The 16,821-nt window shown below is 32.8% G+C and overlaps 1 protein-coding gene across 1 annotated transcript in view; it reads right to left on the bottom strand.

Annotated features, from left to right (window-relative positions):
* Positions 1–767: 767 nt before the first annotated feature.
* LOC136028647 (innexin unc-9-like) overlaps positions 768–16,821 on the bottom strand; it is a 62,756-nt gene continuing 46,702 nt past the window's right edge. The window contains exon 5 of the mRNA XM_065706472.1: positions 768–1,076. Within this exon, the coding sequence (XP_065562544.1) occupies positions 815–1,076 (262 nt within the window). The 3' untranslated portion in view covers positions 768–814. The remainder of the gene's footprint in view (positions 1,077–16,821) is intronic.

Below are 16,821 nucleotides of genomic sequence, written 5' to 3'. Positions count from 1 at the left end.
AGTTTTTTTTTCAACTGAAAGTAAGGAGCGACATTAAAACTTAAAACGAACAGAAATTACTTCGTATATGAAAGGGACTGGTTCCTCATCAACACCCCACTCTTTACGCTAAAGTTTGACCCTTTCTCTCAACTCTTCTTTTTAAAACAGTAAAAAACTGTTTTACTGGTCTTAAACTGGTTACCTCAAAGTTTTGATTGGATGCATTTTTGGTAATGATGGGCATGTGGGGCTGGTTGCCCTCCAATCATATTCAACTCTTAAAAAGGGCAAAAAACTGTAATTTTCCAATCTCAAGAGCCCCTCTTGATGTTTCTACTTCCATATTGATGCGCCTATGATGCATGTATTCGCTTTTAAATATGGCTGAAAAGCTTCGAGGTGCAACATTAAAGTTATTAAAACAATTATTTTGTTGCATTTGGAGCAACATCAAATGAACACAGAACCGTTCTAGGACATTTTTATTTATTTATTTACGAAGAAGCCAGATAAATGTGTAATAAAAAATTCAATTGAAAGCCTTAATTCAACTCAAGGTTTTGTAACACTCTCAAGTTAAAAATTCAACAATTTTTAATAAAAATTTCACAATATTGGATAGATTTAAAGAAATATGTGTGAAGTTGTCGAGCCTGCACACATTTAGTTTCTTGAACGGTAAAATTTACTTGAATTAAAAATGATTGTTTGTCCCTCTGTGTGTTTCATGGGTCTTTATCCTGGTAAAAGCCACATATCTTATTTGGGAAGTTTTGTCATTCGTTATTTTAAGATTTATTAAAAAGGAAATAAATAAAAATATATTTTTCAATTAATGTATTAAAGGAAATTGAATGGAACGTCTTGAACTGATTTGTCTCGAAAACTTTTGTCTACTATCATAAACTGGCTGCTCTGAAGTCCAAACATAAACAACGTCGGTGGCCTTATCTCTCGCCTCTGAGGAGGAACTCTGGCTTCCAGTTTCAAACCCTGGCTTCCCTACATGTTCAGAACTCACTTCACCTTCTAATCTGGCATTTGTAATGTTATGAACCTGCGGCAGAACCTCAGGAGAATTTTTCTCACCAGATCTGCAAAACAGAGATTTGGAGATTAAACGTAAGAACTTAATTGGTTTTGAACACATTTGGTACACTATTTAATAATGTATTCTTATCTGCTAAAGCTTAGGTGATTGATACCTGTAAAGCATTTGTATTAGCTTCGTATTAACAGGTGCTTAAAACCTCTACAATACGGTTTTCTGATATGCTGAATTGGATGGAGTAATTTTCAGAAAAATCGCTGACCCTTTGGGAGCGTTTTACCCCTTTCTATGGGCACCATCTGAGGGGGGGGGCAGGAGGAGGCATGGCCTCCCTATAAATTTGGGACTATCGAGTAATTATAAGGAAACCAAAGGCAAGAGAGTAGAATTGGAAAAAACCTCAGAAAAAGTGTAAGTTGCTGCATTATTGGCTGCCTGCCAATAGATTTTGGCTCTTAATAAGGAGAATCTTAGTCTAGTTTGTGACTGAGTTATCCCTTTCCAGTTTTTCACAAGCATTTTTCTATATGATTTGATTGGAGTAAAAAAAATCTTCATAGTAATGAATGGTAAATAAATAACGATCCTTGTCAATAACGAAAGTATAAGAGCCTAACTATTGACAACATTAAATCAATAAATCAGCTTTTTATGGTGATACTAAATATGTATTTGTTTATTAGTAATTAGAGCAGTTATTTGTACACAAGTAAGTTCGTTTACTTATAGAAAACACAAGGATAACAACTTAATAAGGGACAATTTCGGTAAAAATACGCCGTCAAATTTTGCTTGGAATGCAAGGGGACCCATGAGCTGATATACGAAGCTGCTATAATCAGAAACGTTTTTCCCCTGAACAGAATTGTGGAAATATCTGTATTTTCCCCCTGAACGGATACGTTTTTTGTATTTTATTATCATTTGTTGATTTTTTTCATGAGTATTAAAGATAGGAAGCATAAAGATGTCAAATAAATTCGTTTTAGGTATTCAAAATTAAATAAAAAACATAGAATTAAAAATGTTAATTTTTTTTTAACCTTAGTTTTAATGTTTTACTTTGCTAATGGGTTACTTTTTATAAATACTGAATATTAAGGCGTTAAATATTTTGGTGTTAGATAACCAAGTTCAAAATAGTCGATATTGTTTGTCCAAATCTTCGGCATTGCTCAAAGAACTGAATGCTGGGAGTTTATATCTTAGTTTTTGCAAGTAGGCTATTGTATCGTGTATTATTTGCAATTGCTTATGTTTTTTATTTTTTATATTTTTGCTTTAATTGACGTACTTTTTTATTGCCTATAGAAAAGTGTTTGTCTCTAAGTTTCATTAAAGAAACAAGTATGTTTTTATCGACTGAAAGTAAGTAGCAGCATTATAACTTAAAAAGGAACATAAATTATTAAGTATATAACGGTGGTTGCCCCCTCCTCAATACTTCTCTCTTCACGCTAAAGTTTTTCGGCAGTTCAAAAAAAGTTACTCATTGTTCTAATTAAACGATCTTTGTGTTTCAGGAGTCATTTTTAAGGAATTGGGGCAAAATTTTAAATTTAGCGTGAAGAGCGAGGTGTTGATGCAGGGGTAATCCCCTTCATTTGCGTAAAAATTTCTGTTCGTTTTAAGTTTAATGTTGCTCTTTACTTTCGGTTGAAAAAACTTGTTTTTTTATATATTTAATTTCTGATCGTTTTTAAATAGCGCCAGGATACCTGTCTCCACCTCCACGGAAAAATCTCCCTCCCCACAGAAATATCCCCTAGAAAATTCAATCCTGGCGAAAATGTATCCTGGACAATTACCATTAACATCTCTACGTGTAAAATTGACTCAGTAAGAAAAAGTAAGACATATAAAGAAATTTCATATAGGAATTCTGGCAAATTCACCCAGTGTAAAATTTCCCCTGGAAAGTTCCCCCCCCCCTGGAAATTTCTGTCTCAAGGGAAAATTCTCCCGTTTAAAATCCGCCCATCAGAAAATACATCCTCCCCTCCCCACCCAAAAAGTGTATGCATACTTCCCAATAATAAATACTATATGTAAGCAATGGGAGAACTTTATAAATTAAAAACCTTTCTCTAGGGGCTGTAGGGGTTCATTTTTATCTCCAAAGACATAGTTATTGGACCTTTCAAATATGTTAATCAAAATAGCGATCTCAAAATTTTGATCGGACAGTTTTAGGAAAACATTGGCGTGGGAAAGGTGCCTAGTTGCCTTCCAATTTATTTGGTCACTTAAAAAGGGCACTAGAACTTTTCATTTATGTTAGAATGAGCACTCTCCTGATGTTCTTGGTTCACTGGGTTCCTACGATCACCCTTGAAAAAAACACACATCCGTGATCCTTTTTCTGGCAAAAATTACAAGATTCCACATTTTTGCAGATACGAGCTTGAAACCTCTACAGTAGTGTTTTTTGTTACGCTGGATTTGATAGCGCAATTTTCATTGAAATTCTATTACTTCTAGGGGAGAGGTCTCTCATTCTTTTTTCAAAAATCAGACAAATCTTCTCAGGCTATGAGCTTTTGATGGATAAGACTAAACTTAATGAAAATTACATATTCTTTCATCAAGTTTAGTCTTACCCATCTAAAGTTAAGAGCCTGAGAATATTTGCCTCATTTTCAAAAAAGCATAAAACACACATTAAAAGTCATAGAATCTTAATGAAAATCACACCATCAGATTCAGCGTATCAGAAAACCCTACTGCAGAGGCTTCAAGTTCCTATCTATAAAAATGTTGTATTTATTTTTTTTGCCAGAAGAAAGATTACGGATGCGTGTTTATTCAATTTATTTATTTTTGTTCCTAGGGGTGATGGTATCAACCCAGCGGTCCTAAAATATCGCAAGAGGGTTCATTTGAACGGAAATTAAAAGCTCTCCTGCCCTTTTTAAGTGACCAAAAAATTGGAGGGTAACTAACCCCCAACTCACGCTAATTTTTTCCCAAAGTCACTCGATGAAAATTTTTAGATAGCTATTTTATTCAGCATAGTCAAAAATCTAATTAACTCTGTATTTGAGGATGACTTAATCCCCCACAGCCCCCCAGAAAAGGATGCAAGCTGTGAACTTTGCCCATTGTTTACTTATAGTATTGGTTATCACGAAGTATACAGACGTTTCAGGGGGGATTTTTCTGGTGGGGGAGGGTGGCAGGTTGAGAAGGTCATGTGGGAGGATCTTTCCATGGAGGAATTATTCATGGGGAAAGAAAATTTTCCATGAAGGGGGTGTCTGATTTTCCCGTATTATTTAAAAAACGATCAGAAATTAAATAAAAAATAAGTTTTTCAACTAAAAGTATGGAGCAGAATTAAAACATAAAACAAATAGAAATCTATTACATATATGAGGGAGTTCAACCCCTCGTGAATGCCTTGCTCTTTAAGCTACAGTTCTTTTAGTACTTTCAAAAGAGCTATTAATTCTAATTAAACCCTTTGTGATTCAGTGTTCATTCTTAAAGAATTGGAAAAATAATTCTAACTTCATCAGAAAGAGCAGGCTATTGACCCCCCTCATATGCGTAATAATTTCTGTAAGTTTGAAATTTTAATGTTGCTCCTTACTTTCAGTTGAAATTTTTTATTTATTTAATCAGCATAATAATTCAATTTTTTTATAGATCTATTGGTATCGAAATTTCATTTTTAGAGTTTTGGTTACTATTGAGCTGGATCGCTCTTTACTTACAGCTCTTTGCCACAAGCTGTTTGACTACCCATCAAAATAAAAACAGAGATCATTGAAATAATGATAGTTTTTCTGTGTTACCAAAAGTTTTGTACATAAGATTTTACAGTTTCATGAAATGTAAGCTAATTAAAGAAATAGAACAGATTTTTCCACTAAAGTAAGGGACAAGTTTAAATTTTCAAACAAATTAAATTACTCTGTATATAAGGGGGACAACTCCCTTTTCAACACCATGCTCATTAAACAAATGTTTTTTAGTGCTTTGAAAAATCTTTTCCCTTGCAAATTTTCTTAAAAAATTTGGACAAAAGCCGAACTTCACAGTAGAGAGTAAGAAACTGAAGAGGAGACAGCCCCATTCATATAAAGAATAATCTGTTCAAATAGGTTTCAAATCGGTTCCTTCCTTTTAGCTGAAATGCTCTTTTTTTATTTAATTTCTGATTGTTTCCTAACTCATACCCAGGCCTAACCACCACATAATTTGAGATACCGGTCCCTTAAATCCCTGGTTAATCGCATTTAAAATGCGTAAATCAATAATTGTACGTGGATTAGTACCGCTGTGCCTTTAAATTTGCAATTTCAATTTTGCATAGAACTTGAATATACTTAAAAAATTGGTGATGAATCAGTAACTTTGATCAAAAATTCCTTGTTAATATTATCACTGAAGAATTTTGGTTGGATAAAAAGGAGTATTATTGTTTGTATGGATCGAAATTCTGTGAGACTTTTGATTTTCTACATAACTGAAGCAATCACAACATCTACAGGGGAATTTTTGTTATAAAATCAAAACGTGGTATCTATGCAGGCAGGATGATTTTTGAGTATCTCTACTCCTTCTGTAAACTATTCTAAGGCAAAGGAAATTGAATATAGCCAAGTCGCACATCTGGTATAATCTTTCGAAGGAATAAACCTTTCTGTAATTTTGGTTTGAGTTTGATTTTCTTTTAAGATAAAATCCATAACAATTAAATATATTCTTGATTAGATAAATTGATCCTTTTGCCAGGAATCCTTGTTGTTTAAAACTCGCTGAATTTTGTTTTTCAACCTTAAAATAAGCAATAAATATTTAACTAGAAAAGAATAAATAAAACCCGAAACGAACAGAAATTAAATAAACAATCATATAAAAAACATACAACAGGTACTAATATAAATAAATTAATAAATCTTAAAGTGAGTTAAAACTAAATTAAACACGCGATTCGAGTTCAAAACGATCAAAAATTACAACAAACTAGAGTTTGGTTGATCGCATCAAGACGAGAAAACATCGCCTTTTAAAATTTTTTACTATATTTAGGCAGTAGAGAAATCGACTGATAACTAGTGGGATCATTTGTGACGAGTACTTATATAATACGGTTGTTCGAGAATGTGAGAATGGTTGTTGGAAATGCTAATTAAAGAAATAGAACAGGTTTTTCCACCAAAGTAAGGGTTAAGTTTAAATTTTTAAAACAAATTGAAATAAATCTGTATGTAACGGGGACTGCCCTCTTTTCAACACCTTGCTCATTAAACAAATGTTTTTTAGTGCTTTGAAAAATTTTTTTCCCTTGCAAATTTTCTTTAAGACTTTGGACAAAAGCCAAACTTCACAGTAGAGAGTAAGAAACTGAGGAGGAGACAGTCCCCTTCATATAAAGAATAATCTGTTCAAATAGGTTTCAAATCTGTTCCTTGCTTTTAGTTGAAAAGCTCTTTTTTTATTTAATTTCTGATTGTTTCCTAAATCATACCCAAGCCTATCCACGACATAATTTGAGATACCGGTCTCTTAAATCCCTGGTTAATTGCGTTTAAAATGCGTAAATCAATAACTGTTCGTGGATTAGTACCGTTCTACCTTTAAATTTTGCAATTTCAATTTTACCTAAAATTTGAATATACTTAAAAAATTGGTGATGAATAGTAACTTTGATAAAAATTCCTTGTTAATATTATTGCTGAATAATTTCGGTTGGATGAAAAGTAGTATTATTGTTTGTATGGATGGAAAATCTGTGAGACTTTTGATTTTCTACATAACTGAAGGAATTTTTGTTACTAAATCAAAACGTGGTATCTATGCAGGCAGAATGACTCCTTCTACTACTCCTTCTCTAAATTATTCTAAGGTGTAGGAAATCCAATTAAGACAAGTCTACATGGGGTATAATCTTTCGAAGGAATAAACCTTTCTGTAATTTTGGTTTGAGTTTGATTTTCTTTTAAGATTAAATACATAACAGTTAAATATATTCTTGATTAAATAAATTGATTCTTTTGCCAGGAATTCTTGTTGTTTAAAACTTGCTGCATTTTTTTTTCATTTTGCATACAATTTAATTGCTCTCTTTATTTGAGAGTTTTTCCCTAAAAGCATTTAGAAATAGACTTATTTTTAGAAAAAAAATTCCTGAAATATATTCCATGTCACCCAATCACAACGGCTATTTTGGCTTTTGACCCCCCCTGGAAAATTTTCTGCCGGTGCCCTTGCCCCTTTCGCAAAAGAAGGAGAATTTTTCTCAGGGTCTTAATTTCTGGAGGATGGCTTCGAAATTGATGAATTTAAAAGTCAATTCATTTGATATATATATATATATATATATATATATATATATATATATATATATATATATATATATATATATATATATATATATATATATATACTAGCTGTTGAGGTGGTGCTTCGCGCCACCCCAACACCTAGTTGGTGGGGGCGCTTCGCGCCCCCCCAAGCCCCCCCCCCCCCGCGCGCGTAAGTCGTTACGCGCCATATTAGTTAGGTGCCATTGTAGTTGTGTCCCTATGTCCCACCTGTGAATATATATATATATATATATATATATATATATATATATATATATATATATATATATATATATATATATATATACATATATATATATATATATATATATATATATATATATATATATACATATATATATATATATATATATATATATATATATATATATATATATATATATATATATGTTTTTAACTACGTAGAACTTGCGAATAAACAACATTCTTTGCTGTCATATTGTCTGTGCACATAAATAGATTGTCAGGTTTACCGACTCTTGAACATGCAATATATAATGGTCCATGGGAAAACAATCCGTATTCAGATCTATACCTCATGATTCTAATGATTGCCCTTGAGCTTTTTTGATGGTGATTGCTAATCGACCATTCCCTGTGTCACCGTCGTCATTTATATATCCCCCTGTGCCCCCCGGCATCCCCGTTGTAGTTGTGTCCCTGTGTCCCGGTCGTCATTTATATTCCATGTGTCCCGGTTGTCATTTCTGTCCCGGTGTCCCGGTCTGTATATACATTCGTTTTTGAATTGGTCTTTTTTTTAGTTTTTAGTTTTTTACCTTTTTTTTAGTTTTTTTTTAGTTATACCTCATGATTCTAATGATTGCCCTTGAGCTTTGTTGATGGTGATTGCTAATCGAACATTCCCCGTGTCCCCTTCGTCATTTATGTATCCCCCTGTGCCCCCCGGCGTCCCTGTTGTAGGTGTGTCCCTTTGTCCCGGTCGTCATTTATATTCCCTGTGTCCCGGTCGTCATTCGTATCCCGGTGTCCCGGTCTGTATATACATTCGTTTTTGAAATGGTATATGATGAAATAAATTTTTGCATTTTTCCCCTTTTTTTATTTTTAGTTTTTTTTGGTTTTTACTTTTTTTTTTTCTTTTTTTTTAGTTTTGTTTTTCTCCTTTATTTTTCATTTTTTTCCTTTTTTTCTTTTTTTTTCTTTTTTAGTTTTTTTAGTTTTTTAGCTTTTTTAGTTTTTTTTATTAGTTTTTAGTTTTTTTTCTTTTTATTGTTTTTTGTAGTTTTTACCTTTTTTTAGTTTTTTTAGTTCTTTTTACTTATGTCCTGGTCGTCATTTATAGTCCCTGTGTCCCGGTCGTCATTTGTGTCCCGGTGCTTTGTTGATGGTGATTGCTAATCAAACATTCCTTGTGTCCCGGTCGCTTTCTCTTTGAGTGTCCCGGTCGTCATTTATATTCCCTATATGCCGGTGTCCCGGTCGTCATTTGTGTCCCGATGTCCCGGTCTGTAATTTCGTCAGTCGAAAACATGACGTCAGTCAACACACAAACATGACGTCACCTGACAGACGGACCCACACATCCACAGACAACTTATATATATATATATATATATATATATATATATATATATATATATATATATATATATATATATCGTTGTTAAAAACTCCTTACTGACAAATACGAAGCATTAATTTTCAAACCACTCCTTGTCAAACCATCCAACCACTGTATCCTTAAAAAGCCAATGAAAGTCCTTCAGAAAATTTCCATTGTCGGAGCATCAAAATTAGCTGCTATTGCATCTCAGAAGGGCCTTCCAATGGAACCATGCGTTCAGATAGAAATTCTTACGAACATTCTTTTCATAGACAATAGAAAAATTTTGAATTCCTTACAATCTAGATAAAGAAAATGACAAAAGAGTTCTTTTATAAAATATTGACCACTAAGGTAGAGGAATCTTAAGGAGCAAAGAAAGAAAGAAAAGAGATGAGCTTATATGTAGAATTTTTCTATTATTGTACCAAATTATATATATATATATATATATATATATATATATATATATATATATATATATATATATATATATATATATATCTTTAAAAAAGTAATAATAATTTTTTGTTTATGCATGAATTTTTTCTCGAAAACTGATTCCATTTTTTTCCGAAAAATTGACATACTGGAATTTTCTAGCCTGAAAAACACTTGTTCGATACGATGACCCCTGGGAAAAAACAAAACAAAAAAAAACAAACAAATAAATAAACACGCACCCGTGATTTGTCTTCTGGCAAAAAATACGAAATCCCACATTTTTGTATATTGGACCTTGAAATTTTTTCAACATGGTTTTCTGATACGCTGAATGCGATGGTGTGATTTTCGTTAAGATCCTTTGACTTTTAGGGGGTGTTTCCCCCTATTTTCAAAAATAAGGCAATTTTTCTCAGGCTCGTAACTTTTGACGACAAAGACTAAATTTGATGAAACTTATATTTAAAATCAGCATAAAAATCCAATTCTTTTGATATATCTTTCAGCATCGAAATTCCGTTTTTTAGAGTTTCGTTTACTATTGAGCCGGGTCATTCCTTACTACAGTTCGTTACCACGAACTGTTTGATTCAGAAAAGAACCAAAAGTATTATTACTTTTTAAAGCTATCATTAAATCATTACTTTATACGATTGTTTCCGTAATAAAGAAATACCTAAAGCAGTCTTTGAAAATACCTAACAAAATTCATATAAGTGATTTCATTTTTATAAGCATACTCCAAGTGCAAAAAATGACATTATTACATTATAAAATACCGAGTTTAGTGACTCTACTCACAAAAACCTTTTAAACAGTTTCATAATGCCCCGAAGACAAAAATATAAATTAGCAATTGGTCAGAATGAACAAATGGGACCATCAGATGAGATACAATCAAGAGGACAACCAAAAAAATTTAAATCTAAAATGAGTGAAAATGAACAACCTAGACCATCAAATTTGACAAGACCCATCCAAGTAGCTAAGGTAAAGGGCATTGAAAAACGTCCTAAGTAATGATAAACGAAAACGAAGAATGAGGAAATAGCAATTAGAATACTCTTGACAATGACAACTCAAACGAGTCAAAAACAAAAGTGAAGAACAAACAAATATGCTGAAAGAAGATAAACGGCAGCGATAATTTAAAAGAGCCATAAACAAAAGTTAACAACCAAAAAATATGCGGTTAGAAGACATGTAACAGCAAGGATCAGAACGTATTAAAAATCAAAGTGACGAACAAAGAAATGTGCGCATATGCGATTAGTTTGATCAAAGCTGGTGTTCGGGTGTTTCAAACAATTCGTGGTAAAGAACTGTAGTAAGGAGCGACCCGGCTCAATAGTAACCGATACTCTAAAAAATGGAATTTTGATACCAATAGTTACATCAAAAGAATTGCATTTTAATTCTGATTTTGAATATGTAAATTTAATCAAGATAAGTTATACCTATCAAAAGTTACGAGCCTGAGAAAATTTGCCTTATTTTAGAAAATAGGGGGAAACACCCCCTAAGAGTCATACAATCTTAACGAAAATTACACCATCAGATTCAGCGTATCAGAGAACCTTATTGTAGAAGCTTCAAATGTGGAATTTCGCATTTTTTGCCAGAAGACAGATCACGGATGAGTGTTATTTATTTTTTTTTTTTTTTTTCTCCCTAGGTGATCGTATCGACTAAGTGGTCCTAGAATGTCACGAGAGGGCTCATTCTAACGGAAATTAAAAGTTCTAGTGCCCTTTTTAAGTGACCAAAAAAATGGAGGGCACCTAGGCCCCTTCCCACACTTATTTTTTCCCAAAAGTCACCGGATCAAAATTCTGAGATAGCCATTTTATTCACCATAGTCGAAAAACCTAATAAATATGTATTTAGGTACGAATTACTCCCCTTCAGTCCCAGTGGGAGGGGCTGCAATTTACAAACTCTGACCTGTTTTACATGTAGTAATGGTTACTGGGAAGCGTACAGGCGTCTTCAGGAGGATTTTTTTGGTTTAGGGGGGAGAGTTTAGGGGGGGAGGGGGGTTACGTGGGAGGATATTTCTATGGAGAAACTTCTCATGGGGGAAGAGAATTTCAATGAAGGGGGCGCAGGATTTTCTAGCATTATTTGAAAAAGCAATGAAAAAATAAATATGAAAAGTTTTTTCTACTGAAAGTAAGGAGCAGCATTAAAACTTAAAACGAACAAAAATTATTACGCATATGAGGGGTTTACAACCTCGTTATACCTCACCCTTTACGCTAACGTATTTTTAGTAATTTCAACTATTTATTCTACGGCCTTTGTGATTCAGAGGTCATTCTTAAGGAATTGGGACAAAATCTAAGCTTTAATGTAAAGAGAGAAGCATCGACGAGGGTTGAACCCCCTCATATACACAATAAAACATACGAATATAGAAGTTCACTACGTAATTTAATTTGTAAGTTACGTATATTTTTTACTTATGAAAACGTTCGTAAAAAATTATAAGTTATAGTTGCCTTTTTAAGTATACAAAAAATTGATGGGCAACTAGGCCTCCTCCCTCGCTCCTTTTTTCTCAAAATCTTTCGATTAAAACTATGAAAAAGCCATTTAGCCCCAAAAAGTCAATGTACAAATTTTGTTTGAATTATTTACGTGCAGAGAGCCAAGATCAAAACATGCATTAATTCAAAAACGTCCAGAAATTAAACAAAAAAAACAAGTTTTTTAAATGAAAGTAAGGAGCGAGATTAAAATATAAAACTTAAAACTTATACGGATTACTCTGTATTTGAAAGGGGCTTTTTCTCCTCAACGCCCCGCTCTTTACGCTAAAGTTTTTTACTGTTTTAAAATGTAGAGTTAAGAGAAAGAGTCAAACTTTAGCGTAAAGAGTAGGGCGTTGAGGAGAAAAATCCCCTTTCATATACGGAGTAATTTCTGTTCGTTTTAAGTTTTAATCTCGCTCCTTACTTTCATTTAAAAAAAGTTGTTTTTTTGGTTTAATTATAACTAAGAACGGGTCAAATTGCTTCCAGAAGACATAAAAACATTGTTGAAACTAGGCTGAGGGTCTTTAGGATACGGTATTTCCGGATCTAAAAAAAACAGTTTTGTTTCTTTTAAGCATTAGTTTTTCAGGTCAGACTTTTGATGTAGCTTCATACTATTTTAAGACACTTAAAGCGTCTATCTAGGATGTCAAATTCACTTTTAGAACATAGCCTACGTCTAATAACTTAATGATTTTAAATGTATTGATCGTTTCGAGCTCCAAGCTTTTTTAATTAGTGTAATTTTAATAATGGTATTAGAGACAATTCGAGAAAACCTTTATTTCTCTTCAGAAATAAAGGTTCTTATGGCTGGGCTCTAAGTAGGCTTTTATTCCTATAGCTTTCTCTGTCACATTTGGAAGAGAGTGAAAAGAATAGGGAGGCCGTGGACAGTTTGAATATGGGGTTGGTTGAAGAAACTAAAAACTGGGCTCTAATTTTTTTTTTATATTTATCATGAAGAGCAACGGGGTACATTTTCAGTTGAACAGGCTGTAACGTTCTTTTGCATAAGAGGGTCCATTGTATACAATTCATTGACATATTTGTGTTTGAAAACAAATTATCCATCTTATTTTGTGGACCCTTTTAAAAGTAAATTTTTTTATATTTGAATAAAAATTATGCACATTAACTGATATAAGATTATCAGAGTAGCAATACATATATACTTTGAACACTAGACCAAGGATGACCAGGCTGCCCTATGTGTGGTCATCGTGACATGGGGTATCTTACCTGATATGCCAGATCGGCTTACCTTACGAGTACTTTGGTTAGTTTTCGCTTTACTGGATGAATGCTTTGCAAAAAATAAATAACTGAAATAAGACAAGAAAACAATACTCGGGGTTGAACCACATTTGTTATATCTTCAACCTTCATGATTCTTACAAATTAAATTTATGAATTAATTTTTAATCTTTTTCACAGTTTTTATGTTTTAGCAAGGATCTTTGTCATCTGAAAGTAAAGATCAACATTAAAACTTAAAACGAACAGAAATTCTTACGTATATGAGAGGGTCCCCCTCCTTAGAACCTCGCTCTTTACGCTAAAGTTTGATTTTTTTTTGTTCCAATCATTTAGGAATGAATCCTGACACACCAGGGTCATTAAATTAGAACAATAAGTTTTTTTAAAAGTTATAAGAAAAACTTTAGCGTAAAGAGTGAGGTGTTGAGGAGGGTTATATGCGCAATAATTTTAGTTTGTTAATTTTGATAGTTTCAATGTTGCTCCTTACTTTCAGTTCATTTAATTTCAGGTCATTTTTTAAATAATACTAGAAAATCCAGGAAAATTCCTGGATGGAATTTCCCCATGGAAAATTCCCTTTCCCCAAAAAATTACTCCATGGAAAAATCCTCCCACGCAACCCCCTCCCCTCTAGAAAAATCCCCCCGGAAAATATCTGTTCACTTCCCAATATCCAATACTAAATGTAAACAACGGTCAAAGTTCATAGCTTGCAGTTTTTCCCCAGGTGTAAAGTCATCCTCGAAGACAAAGTCATTAGACCTCTCTATTATGCTGAACCAAATGGCTATCTAAACATTGTGATCAAATTATATTGGTAGAGGGGCTAAGTGCCCTACATTTCTACAGTTTGGTCACTTTAAAAGGACACCACAACTTTTGATTTTCGATAAGATGAGCCCTCTCCCTTACTTCTAGGATGTCTAGTACTCTGATATGCTGAACGCTCTATGCCTATACACTTAGATATACAGTAGGGCTCTCTGATATGCTGAATATGATGGTAATTTTTTTATTGTGATCACTTGATGTTTTGGGGTTGTTTTACCCTTTTTCTAAAAATGGGCAAATTTTCTCAGGCTCGTAACAATTGACGAGTAACATTAAACTTGATGAATTTTACATATTTTGAATAAGCATTAAAATTCCATCATTTTGATGTATCAATTGTTATCAAGATTCTGTTCGTAGAGTTTCGGTTACTATTGAACCGCATTAATCCTTACTTACATTTCGTTACTACAAACTCTGTGATTAATTAAAACAAAATTACAAAAATCACACTCACAAAACTGTCGCTTACTTATAAAATAGATAATATTTATATATTCAATTACAATCTTCTACATTCAAATGTTTGCAATAGTATTTGCGGCAATTTTTTTTTCAATGCTATTTTTTTATTTACATACAAAAAATAACAACTAAATTACTAATAACCGCCCCAAAGAAGATACGAATAAGCACTAGTGACAGGGCGTCTACTTATATTTTTTTAAAACAAATAATTAATCAAACTAAAAAAAAATTAAATTAAATAAATAAAAATAAATAAATAACCTAACCCAAATAAAAACTATAAACAATCTCTCATCAACCATTCTACCATAAAAATAATGATAGAAACAATAATAATAATAAAAATATTAAAAAATTGCGAACCTTTTCCTAATAAGTATTATTTTCAAATTACTTTTAGATAACCCGAAGTGCTCAGCCACCCAAATGCTCTCTGGAATAGAATTCCATGGATGGGATGTGATTCATTAGCTCAAATAAAATATGTAAAATCCTAGAGATCCTAATTTTGATAAAAGCTGTAATATATCAAAAAGTATGTTATTTCAAAGAAGTTCTCTTGCAGTATTGGAAAGCTAAAGGAAGTCCTTTCAGAAAATTTCTTTTGTCGAAATTTCAAAATTAGTTACTATTGCATCTTGGAGAGGATTTCTCCAGAAACCATTTATTCAGACGGAGACTCCTGTCTTTATGTAGTTTTCATTTGATAATAATCGAAACATTTTGAAAGCCTTACAGTGTAGATAAGCAAAACAACTGAAAAGTTTGTTTTTAAAATCTTGATCTCTAAGATAGATGAGTATTACAGAGTAAGAAAAGAAGAGATAGGGGACCATCTAATTTTTAACCCATTTTTTGCTGCACCCCATTTTTTTCTAAGCAAGTAAGAAAGAAGCCAAAGAATGTTTTTTTTAAGAAATATCTGCTACCAAAATTTTAAAATAAGCTACTATTGCATCTTAGAAACTTCTTCTGAAAAAGCCATGAATTGAGGCGGTGACTCACATCTTTATCTATCTTCATTTAATATACAATCGTAATAATTTGAAAGCCTTGCAATGTTAATGATTTTTCCCAAACAAAATTTGAGGTGGAATGAATCAATAATGAGGATTTACCGCTAGCCTTACCAACAACTCGTTTGTTAAGAAAAAGTACCTTTGAAAGAGCTTACTGCTGCCGTTCTAGTTATTACTTTAGTTGTGTTGCGAGAGTAACACTTTGTTTGTGTCGTGTTTTTTTTTTTTTTTTTTTTTTTTTTTTTTTTTTTTTTTTTTTTTTTTTTTTTTTTTTTTTTTTTTTTTTTTTGTTCCTAGCACCTCGATGTCAGCTTATTCCTAGAAAGTGGCAAGGGTCTAACTTCTGCGGTTTTTACTGAAAGTGTGGAAATTAGGCCGGATTGATGAATATGACTTCTGGATTTGGGAAAGCTTCGTAAAATCTTGCCTGGGGCCAAAAAGGATGGTTTTTGCTTGTCCTTGAGCCAGAGCCTATAGGGTGTGAAACGAAACGGAGTTTTATAGCCTATGTCAGAGAGAACTATCTGAAGTTATGCAGTCAAGCTTTCGTTTCATCAAACCATGTTTCTGCTTTCGAGTGGAAAGCTCCGTTCTAGCAGGCAAGCAGGCAGGCACCACTTTCAAATTGAAGATGGACTAAAATCTATAAGTGTTAAATATTTTGGAAGGTTAGGTTAAGTAGAGAGGATTTGAAGGCTTATTTAGGTTGGAAGGGAAATGGATTTTTGATTGATGAGAAAAGAAAGTATCAAGGGAGAAAAGGGGAGAAGGTAGAATCTATTGCTTGTCCTATGTGGGGGTCTCATGAGGAAAGTTTAGTACATTTTGTGTATGAATGTGTCGAGTTGAATGAATGGAGGCGAGAGATGTATGGTAAAGAAAAATTGAATGAGATATGGATGGTAGATAGAATGAAAGAGACAAATTTCTTGAGTATTAAAATAATAGCAAGGTTTGTCAGGACTTCAGCGGCACATCGTGAGCGTTTTCTTTGAATAGTATTAATTTATTTTAGTTAATTTGTTGTTTGTTTTTGTTATGTAAATTTCCTATGGCCCACGGGATTTTTCTGGAATAAATTATTATCAAGTTTTTATTATATATGCGGCAGTTACCCGACCCACATCCAATATTTCTTTTTTGAGTGATAATTAGAAAAATTTCTGTTCGTGATTTCAGCTGAGTTTATCATTCGGTTTTTTGCACTAGGGATTGCAGTAGAGAAATGGTATCAGATGTCCCTTTTAAACTTTAAAAGTTCTCTCATTGCGAAAGATATTAGAGTATATCCTTTGCTCCTTTCCAAGTGATGAAGTTAGAATCT

Source organism: Artemia franciscana, chromosome 7 (assembly GCF_032884065.1).
Source record: "Artemia franciscana chromosome 7, ASM3288406v1, whole genome shotgun sequence".
NCBI lineage: Eukaryota > Metazoa > Arthropoda > Branchiopoda > Anostraca > Artemiidae > Artemia > Artemia franciscana.
Note: the sequence above shows the minus strand (reverse complement) of the source record. Positions and strands in the feature narration are given on the sequence as shown.